The sequence below is a fragment of the Maylandia zebra genome, linkage group LG23, assembly GCF_041146795.1.
Source record: "Maylandia zebra isolate NMK-2024a linkage group LG23, Mzebra_GT3a, whole genome shotgun sequence".
NCBI classification, from domain to species: Eukaryota; Metazoa; Chordata; class Actinopteri; order Cichliformes; family Cichlidae; genus Maylandia; species Maylandia zebra.
The window spans coordinates 30916702-30927160 of record NC_135188.1 but is presented as its reverse complement, the minus strand read 5'-3'; the positions used below and the strand labels follow the sequence as shown (position 1 = coordinate 30927160).

The following is a 10459-nucleotide window of genomic DNA, read 5'->3' as shown; positions in this document are numbered from 1 at the left end:
ATACTCAATTAAACAAACAAACAGGTATACAACATAAATATTAGTGCTGTCAGCATTAGTCTCGTTATGCGGTTATGGCATTAACGTCATTTTAACAAGATTAACGCTGGCAGCACTAAAAAATATACTTAATATTCCATACTTCTGCTTACTTTTAGTTACATGTTTTTAGTGATTCTCCTGAGGAAGCCACTATATCTTTAAATAACAGTGTTGTTTGCCGCTAAATTCATGTTCAAAAGTTAATTTTGGGCTTTTCCATTCTATCAAAGTAAACATGAAAGAAAATGTCACCTGACTGAGGGTAAACATCTGGCTTAGAAAGATGCCAAACAGTGGACGAAATCTCATTATGATCCCTCCTTAAGGAAACCTTATATCACCGCTCCACCTAGTCGCAAGTTCTACAAAGTTTCAACTTTCGAACTCTCGTGTTTTACTTTTTCTCTTTGAGGAAAGTGCCGTTGCAGATTTATTGTATCATAACTCTTGAATGACAATTAGTACAGCTCCAGTATACTCACAGACATACCGTTCTCTTCCCATCTCCTCTCCTGACAAATCAGGAGAGATGGACCTCTGCGGGGAGAGTCTGAAATAAAGCAGATTAAGGAAGCGGAGGGTTGTACCTGCCAAGAATCTCTCTGCTGGATTTGCCCATGCGGCTAAGAATTTGGGGAAGTTTCAAAAATTAGCCTGTGAACACGCCTCATGATGGAATTCTCTGTGCAAGCATGTGAGAGGAGGCGTTTAAGTGCATGTGTGCTTGTGAGTGTCTGAGAGAGAAAACTTGAACAATGGCATGGAGATTTCTTCCACTTCTCTAACTTCTCTCATAGTTGGGATTAAGGTGCTGTCTGCGCACAGTGTCGTGGGACTCTCTGCAAACGGAAAGATTAGAGGGTGAAATATTACCTGAAGGCTTACTCTGCTATCTTTTCACATTTTGCCTGACTTCCGTGCTGTGTTGAATGTCCTTTAAACACAGTGTGCTTATGTGTGTGTTTGTGAGTGGTCCATCCCTTCTGTTGTTTGCCAAACTTCCTGTCTAGCAAAAATAAAAAGAACCTGCAGAAGACTGCCAGCCAGTCCACCATGTGACGAAAGGAAGGAAAGTGTCTTCTCTTCTCTTGTGATTGTTCAGCTCGTTCCCACCCTCCTCCTCTGCACCCCTCTTCTCCCCCCCTGTGAGCGGCCAATATCGCTCCTCTCTGCATCTCCTCATCCAAATGAGGCTCAGTGTTTGATGTGCAGACTTCCTTTGAGCCCCTGTGGGAGATGAAGTTGAAGTTTGTTCCCCTTGTTAACAGAGACCCTTGCAGCCAGGATCCAACAGGCAGCCCGCTGCTTCCCTCCCTCCCTCTTGTAGGAGGGAGACGTCTGAGAAACGTTATCTGCTGACTTCAAATGAGCGCTGAAGAGGGGGCAGCTTTGTTAAGGAACACTGTGGCTCCTCCGTGCTATTCAGAATTGTTTTAATTCCTCCTTTGAGCAAAGCTCCTCAGTCGCTCTGGTTTTTATCATTAAAGCACTTCTTCTGTTTCGTTCGAAGGGAGGCCAGATTTGGATGCAACACAGTTTCTGCCTTTAAAGCGGGTGTAATGAAGGTTTAGGAATGACCTTGATGAGAATAGCATCTCTGAAAAAAAGGAAAAAGGAAAAAAAAAGAGTTTCGTCGACTAGAACGCAGGGAAAAAATTAAAAGCTATTAAAGTTGTGTCTTTGTGGAGCAGTCTACTTTTATCACAACTGGACCAGACTAAAGTGTAACCCATTACGCTGGAGAGGATTATAAAGAAATGTTCGCCCAGTATCAGTGTCCTTTGACTGCATGGTGGTCAGTGTTACATTACCTCATTAAGAACTTGTGCAAGCTAAAAATGTGAGAAACTGCAACCAAGATTTACAACCAAATTTAGATTAATGCTTGAACTAATGATGGGTTTATGTTTTTCATTGTTCATTACATTTTCTTTTTTTTCTTTTTTCTTTTTTCTTTTATTTTCTTTTTAAAAAAAAAACAAAAAAAAAACATTTTCTTTTTAAATTTTTGCAGGCTCTCTTTACTGCTTGGACTCAGGTCTAATTCACACAAAGGGTTTGGAATATCGAGATAAATCACTTTTTAATTTAATACAGCCAAAAATTGTACCATACAAATTGCAAGTAGGTCCCCCTCTCTATCTACCAGCTCTGAGCAGAAAGCCAGGTGGACCACGTCTCAAAGAGTGCACTGACTTCAATGTCATGTTCATAAAACCAGTCTGAGCTTGTTGACATGGTCTGGTATCCTGCTGGAAGCAGCCATCAGAAGATGGGTACACTATGGTCATAAAGGGATGGACATTGTCAGCAACAATACTCAGTCTTTGGCATTTAAACAATGACCAGTTTCTACTAACACGGTAAAGTATGCAAAAAATATACCACACACTGTTACTCCACCAACAACAACCTCAACTACTGATACAAGGCAGGATGGATTCATGCTTTCATGTTGTTAAGTTGTGTTTCTTAATGTTTACAGGCCTCCCAAATACTGCACAGACTTTTTTAATGACCTCAGTGAACTGCTGTCTGTGATCTGTGTTGATTTCGACTGTGTAATTATTGTTGGGGATTTTAACATCCATGTGGACAACCCTCAGGACAAAGGGACTAAAGATCTGAGCAACACTCTGGGCAACTTTGGGCTGACTCAGCATGTAACAGAGGCCACACATAACAGAGAACACACTCTTGACCTACTGATCTCCAAGGGCCTGAGCATTTCAAAGGTTACTGTGTCTGATGTGGGCCTGTCTGATCATTACTGTGTTTTCTTTGAAAGTAAAATCTCAGCCCACACAAATATATCAACAGCAGTGATCACAAAACTGTGTATAACTGAAGACAGTAGTGAGATCTTTAACCAGGTCTTCCCATTAACACCTGGCCTGTCCAGAGGTTCAGTCAATGAGCTCGTCAATAGCTTCAATGCTAAAACGTTAAATGTAATGGATACAATTGCTCCCATTAAGGTGAAGGTTATCTCTGGAAGGAAAAAGTCTCCATGGAGAAACTAGCGAAAATGAAAAAAGAGAGTGTAGGAAAGCTGAGCGCGGATGGAGAAAAACAAACCTCCAGGTTCATTATGACATCTATAAAGAGAAACTTCACAATTATAATTTACAACTGAGAAGTGCAAGGAGGTCCAACTTCTCTGACATCATCACTAAAAACAGCCATAATGCTCGGGTCTTATTTTCTACAGTTGACAGGCTAACAAACCCTCCTGTGTCAGTGGCAGCTGAACTTCATTCAACCATGGCCTGCAATGACTTTGCCAAATTCTTCACAGAAAAATCCAAAAGATTAGACAAGCAATTGGTACATCAACAGCAGATCCAGGATATGTACTGTGTCCACCGAAAAACTGTTTAAACACCATAAAACAGTTTCACCCTATTAACAGCAAAGACCTGGAGGACATCATAGGTCAACTGAACTCCTCCTCTTGCTGTTTAGATGTCCTGCCAACAAGTTTTTTCAAAAAGGTCTCAAAGACTTTGGAGTCAGACCTGTTACAGATCGTCAACTTTTCTTTAATATCAGGTGTGTTTCCAGAATCACTAAAAATTGCTGTAATAAAGCCTATACTGAAAAAGGACAATCTTGACAAGACACAAATGAACAACTACAGGCCGATCTCAAATCTCCCATTTTTAAGTAAGATCATTGAAAAAGCAGTTTCTCAACAGCTCAGTTACTTCTTAAAACAGAATAACTGCTGTGATGCCTTCCAGTCAGGTTTTAGACAGAACTACAGCACTGAAACCGCTCTGACCAAAGTGTTTAATGACATATGTCTGAATACAGACAGTGGAAAAATGTCAGTCTTAGTTTTACTGGATCTCAGTGCAGCATTTGACACAGTTAACCACAACATATTACTCAAACGACTGGAGAACTGGGCAGGTCTTTCAGGAACTGTACTAAACTGGTTCAAAACATACTTAGAAAACAGGAAATACTTTGTATCAATAGGTAACTTCACATCTGAGCAGACAAGTATCACATGTGGAGTTCCCCAAAGTTCCATCTTGGGACCCTTTCTGTTTAACATTTACATGCTCCCACTGGCACAGATTATAAAGAACAACAAAATAAACTACCATAGCTATGCAGATGACACACAAATATATATCACAATGTCACCAGGAGACCGAGACCCTGTACAGGCTCTTGGTAAATGCATTGAGGAAATTAATGACTGGTTGTGCCACAATTTTCTCCAGCTAAACAAAAACAAAACTGAGGTAATAGTCTTTGGCGCCAAAGAAAAACGATTACAGGTCACCAGAGAACTTCAATCTATACATCTAAAAACCACAAACCAGGCGAGAAATTTGGGTGTAGTGATGGATGCAGACCTAAACTTAGAAAAACACATTAAGACAATAACAAAATCAGCTTACTATCACCTCAAGAATATTTCAAGGATAAAAGATCCGATGTCTCAACAGGACCTGGAAAAACTAGTCCATGCATTCATCTTTAGTAGGCTTGATTACTGTAACAGCATCTTTACAGGTCTACCTAAAAAATCAGTCAGACAACTACAGCTCATTCAGAACTCTGCTGCTCGAGTCCTCACTAAGACCAAAAAAGTGGACCACATCAGTCCAGCTCTGAGGTCTTTACACTGGCTGCCTGTGCGTCAGAGGATAGACTTTAAAGTTCTGATGCTGGTCTATAAAGCTCTGAATGGTTTAGGACCAAAATACATCAGTGACCTCCTGACCCAGTATGAACCTTCCAGATCCCTCAGGTCATCTGGATACGGTCTTTTATCAGTTCCCAGAGTCAGAACCAGACACGGAGAAGCTGCATTCAGCTTTTATGCTCCTTATATCTGAAACAAACTCCCAGAAAGCCTCAGATCAGCTGAAACACTCAGTTTATTTAAATCCAGTTTGAAGACTCACCTGTTCTCAGCTGCATTTGAATAAAGCACCAAATCCGCACTTAAGCTTAAATTTCAAAACTTACATTTTAACTATTGATTTTATCTACTGTTCTGATTTTATCTGTTTTGATTTTATATACTGTTTTGTTTGTTTGTTTGTTAATTAGTTAGTTAGTTTGTTTGCTTGTTTTAATCAATTTTAAATCATGCTTTTTATTTGTTTTTGTTTCTAATGTCTCTGTAAAGCACTTTGAATCACCTTGTTGTTGAATTGTGCTATACGAATAAACTTGCCTTGCCTTGTTTATGCCAAATGCTCACCAGACCAAATGTAACAGCAGAAACTGAGACTCATCAGATGAGGCAACGTTTTCCAATCTTCTTTTGTTGAGTTATGATGAGCCAGTGTGAACATTAACAAGACATCTTTGTCAGGAGAGAACTGCTGCTTACTGGGTAATTTCATTATCAAAGCCTTCTTTGTAAACGCTAGAGATGGTTGCGTCAGTGGATCAGCATTTTTTGAGACACTCAGAAACACTCACAGCTGTCTGGCAAAAACAACTGTGTCAAGATTAAAGTCACTTAAATCACCTTTCTTTCCCATTCTGATGCTTTGTTTTAACTTCAGCAGATTATCTGTACCTTGTTTACATGCCTAAATGCACCGATCTGCTGCCATGTGATTGGCTGATTAGATATTTGTATTAACAAGCAGTTGAACAGGTGTACCTAATACAGTGACCAGTGAGTGTATATGCTAACGTATCATAATAACATTTGAAACTGGTTTAAAATGATTTTCACAAAGGCCGGCCTACAACTTTTCATTTAAGCCTTGGAGGTGCTAGTTTTGAAACATGACCTTTTCATTATGCTAAACTTACCTGTGGCTTTGTGGGCTAAAGGGATAAACTACTGTATAAATAAAAATGTTTGCTTTTAAAGCTTTTTTGCACACCCACATATAAGATGGAAAGTCGGTAGAAAGAAAAAAGTGAGATCAGGAACGACAACGTCTCGCTGTCTTCTACCAGGACATGTTTATTTACAGCGGCCAATGATAGGAGTCACAAGTGTTCCACAGGTACGTACAGAGAGACATCAATAGTTCCCACCTCCTGCACAAAGCACACTCAGCGGGGACAGTCCAAGGGACACGGGGAGCATGGGGACAAAGAGGACACATACTGTACACTGAGCTCAAACACACCTGTTTTTTTAACCCCCCTTTTACAGAAAAAAGGGCTGATGGATGATGGAGGAGACAGAGAGGAAAGGAGGACGAGAGAGGGGAGGAGAGGAGGGACCAGAGGAGAAGAAGGACAGGGGTGGGGGGGTGGGGGGTTAGACTTATATTCAAATACAAAAGAACATGTACAAATCGTATAGCCCCCAGGCACTGTGCTCCCATATTTACAGTGATCGTAACAGGCAGCGGAACCACTCCATGGCAGGACCATCCTTTAGAGATATGCAGGTACAAGGGCTCGCCGTGAGAAAACAAAGCCAGCACTACGTAAGTCTGAGATAAAAACCAGTGGAGTCTGAGAGGCAGGGAACAGTGGTGGAGAGGGGGGCAGGTGGGGAGGACAGGAGGGGGGCTGGCAGACACATGGAAGGAGTGCTGCAGCCTAGGGAATTAATCACTGTCGAGAGCTACATAATCAGGTTTTAACTATCAGAGCACACCCCGGAACTCGGCGTGAGAGCTCTCGCCAACTCGCACCACGGTTTAAAAAAATGTTTTAAAAAGGAAACACTCCATGCACTTAGAGCACTCTGACATTCACACTTGGCATGTGGTCATCATCACCTTCGCATCATCACCTTCGCTTGCCACATGGTGCACCATGGAGATGGAAAGTGTACTCGCACTTTATTATAAATAGGTAACAACATTAAAAAATAAATATAATAAATGCCAGAATAGCACTTAACTCTTTAATGTAGTGTAAGGTTTGGAATCTGGAGACTCTTATTGTGGAAAATTGAAAAAAAACAAAAAAACAGTAAAAATGGGAACACATCCTCGCAAACATACAAATGGATTAACTTACAGTACGTGCAGATACATTCAGCGGACATACATGCAACCTGACTCATGTAGACGAGTGTAGTTACCCATGGATGTATGCACACATACATGCGCACACACACAGTCATGTAATGATTCATGTGATGCCATCAGACCACTCAACAGCCTCGACCTGACATCTAGTTGTACTAGGTAGTTGCACACGTCCGTTCCTGTCCAGTGTCGGTGATTAGAACCCACAACCCTATGACTACGTTTCCCAGAAACCACAGCATCACAATACAATTCAATCTTATGACACATTCTGTGGCACAAAGCAGCTAAGCTTTGATCAAAAGTTCACTTGTTGGTCTACACTGCTACAGCGACTTTGGGCCACAAAAGGGAGGGGGGGGGGGGTTAAAAAAAAAAGAAAAGAAAAAGAGAAGGCACACTAATGCCGTAATTACTGCCTCCATTGAAATGCTGTGAAATAGCCTCAGGACATGGGTTTTTCTTAAGGGAAAGCAAATGACTAGGAAAAAACAATATTACACCATCACTGAACTTTGGACCAAAACACAAGAGAAGGAAAAAAAAAGAAGAAGAAAAGAAAAAAAAAACAGCCAACAGCTTTTCATCCAAGGAGTGTTCACAAAAAAAAGAAAAAAAAAAGCCAAGCCTTTTGCATTTGGAAAAAAGGACACATCCTTTAGGGTATATTTACATAAAAGCTTTGTAAAATACTCTTTTTTTTTCATCTATGTACAACACGTGACAACATCAGAGAGAATAGTGACCAGACCAAAGAAAGAAAAACGGCATCAGAGGCCAATCTGAGGCAAGAATAATCAAAGAAACCAAAGTTTATCATTTAAAACAGACATGACGTAAATGTTGATTTATTTCTCTCGAGCATACCTTTTCTCTTTTGTTCCCATGCCTTGAGTGGTACCTTGCTGCTACTTCTGCTTTTACAGATAGCAAAGATTACTGGTCAGGGCACTCACGGGGACGCCTTTCAACACATTAACATAATTTTTTCATTACTCATTGTATACCAAAGTGTAAATTGACTTGCAGTGCGGCTAACCTCTGGCAACAATATACGACACATTACGGTGTATGCAGCTGATGAATAAAACATTCTTATGCGCACATTGTTAGAGAGTGAGACGCCTGAAGAGCGCCAACAATATTCGGCGTCAATTTAAAAGGCTTTGCTAACAGTGACATCAATGCACATGTGTGGTTTTTGTACTGTATACTTCATAGACTGCAACACACTCTTCCTTCTTGTGATTTTTGGATACTGTTGAGTACTTATAAAGAGTCGCAAAAGCCCTTCTGAAATCAAACCAAACCAAATATTAGGCCTAAAGTCTTCTGGAAAAAATTAATATTGTTTCAGGTAGAAATGCTAGCGAAGCCTGCTAGCTTAAAGTACAATAACTGAGAATTTGTCTTTGTAAGCTAGGCACCTAGCTTGGCTATCACAGGCATAAAAAGGATGTTGTAGAGTAACATTCAGGCATGGAAACAGGCTTAAATCACTGTGACATCCTGCAGTGAAGGTCAGCCCATGCATTGCTCTTACAAAGACAAAAAAAAGCATTAGCATTGAGATATTTGGGGCACACCAGCGTACCAGCTTATGCCTCCGCTGGTGATTGTCTTTTTTGAGAGACATCAAAGAGGAGAGTGCTAGAAACACCTTTCAACTGCATGAAAATCCCATGTGGGGTGTAAAACAGACAAATAAATAAACAAAAAAAAAACAAAACCCAGAATCTGAGAAATAATACTTAAGGCAGAAAATAATATACAATCATTGATCAACAAGAGCTTTCCACTGATGCCATGTTTGTAAGAACATGATACATTAATCACTCAGGGTGTCTAAAAGGTTGACACTTTCTTCCTTTCTATTTTCTCTCTATTATTTTTTGTATTTACACATGCCTTTCTCTGGGGCATTGCTATAAACAGATATGGTATTTTACTCCACTATTTTCCAGTGTTGTAGTTTCTCTGGGTTTTGGTCTTGTGATCCGAATGTTCTTTTGGCGGCGGGAGGACCGACCCTTTTACGCTTTGCTGTCGTCGGGCTTTGTGTGGATGCTGTTGTCACTGTGCACTTTGATTTCAATCGTATCCGGCTTGAGAACCTCTCTTCCATTTTCTTCCTTCAGCGGTAGCTTCCTGCAGAGACACAGAAATGCACAACGTGGAAGTGAAATACGCAGTTTGTGCATTTCAAAGCTTGGTCATTACAAGAACTTAAAGCATACATACCATTATTGTGAACAGGCGCACAATAAATTGTACATAAAGCAGAGCTGAATTACTGCTGTAAGAGAGTTTAGGCTTAATGGTATTCTTCAAAAAATGTGTGCCTAACAGCATTGAACTCCACCTTATAGACCTTTCGGTGTGTGAATGAATTGCCTCCTTTGGGATTAATAAAGCTAAATTTAATTGAAGAGAAAAGGCAGCAGGAATATTAAATATAACAGCCTCCACGGGGCTTCACAAGGGGTTAGAGAAAGCCAAATTATTCCTATTTTGCCTGTGTTTGGTCTGGATGGTTGGAGAGCTGATCAATTTGTCAGCTTGTGTTTGTTTTCAGTGCTCTAGATGTCTGATGAGGATGGAGATGAGACATGAATAATTATAAGCAACGTGACTTAGCAGGCTTTTTACAGGACTTTCTCCATCTGTTCACCAAGGATGAATGGCATCCACTTCCGTTTTTAAAGAAATCAGTGCACACATATGGTACATAGACGCTAAAGTATTTGTTGGTTTCAGCAATCTGTGATAGTTCATCTATTCCCAACTAAGCCATACTATGTATGTTCAGGAATAGCAATGTAGATCGATCGATTTGCTTTGGTCCTGAAAGAATACTTTAAAAGAATGGCACTGATTGAAATTAATTTTATTCAGCATAATCATTCTGTTATCCTTATTTAGAACCCAAATTTTCTTTTACGTTATTATTAAAAATCCTTATTATCTTACGCTGTTTCTAACAAGTCAATTTCTTTAGGTTTCCCCTCCCTAATGGCATACTTTTTCTGACTGACATTCCTCCCAAAAAACACCACATGTAAGCCTCAACCCCATATTGCACATACAGCAGGAAATGTGGCTTTGGCTAGGCCTAAGATGAACCCTATAACACCAGAGTTACACAGGTCTACAGCCAGATCAGTGACCATCTGACAAATAGTCCCAAGTAAATAATATGTATTACCCAAACGGTTGCAAGTAACCGCAGGAGGTTGCTGGCTGATGCGCCTTGGACAAAACTGGTTGCAAAGAGTTTGCTGCACCAAAAACTTCAGTGCAATTTCTTTGGCCCCAAGTAGATTGCCACTGTCATTCGCACTTTGCATTTTAATCTCAAAGCTGTTATCAAACTTGAAAAGGTGTGACACAAACTGGAAGTGGGGAATGTTCTCCAGTAAAGCAGAAAATGTGCCGTATTG

The 10459-nt window shown here is 40.3% G+C and overlaps 1 protein-coding gene across 4 annotated transcripts in view; it reads right to left on the bottom strand.

The window, feature by feature from the left end:
* Positions 1-5966: 5966 nt before the first annotated feature.
* The window catches only part of ncam2a (neural cell adhesion molecule 2a), a 457910-nt gene continuing 453417 nt past the window's right edge, over positions 5967-10459 (bottom strand). For all 4 annotated transcript variants that reach the window (XM_004570150.3, XM_023154077.3, XM_014411200.3 and 1 more), the window contains one exon: positions 5967-9167. In XM_004570150.3, the coding sequence (XP_004570207.2) occupies positions 9111-9167 (57 nt within the window). In that variant the 3' untranslated portion in view covers positions 5967-9110. The remainder of the gene's footprint in view (positions 9168-10459) is intronic.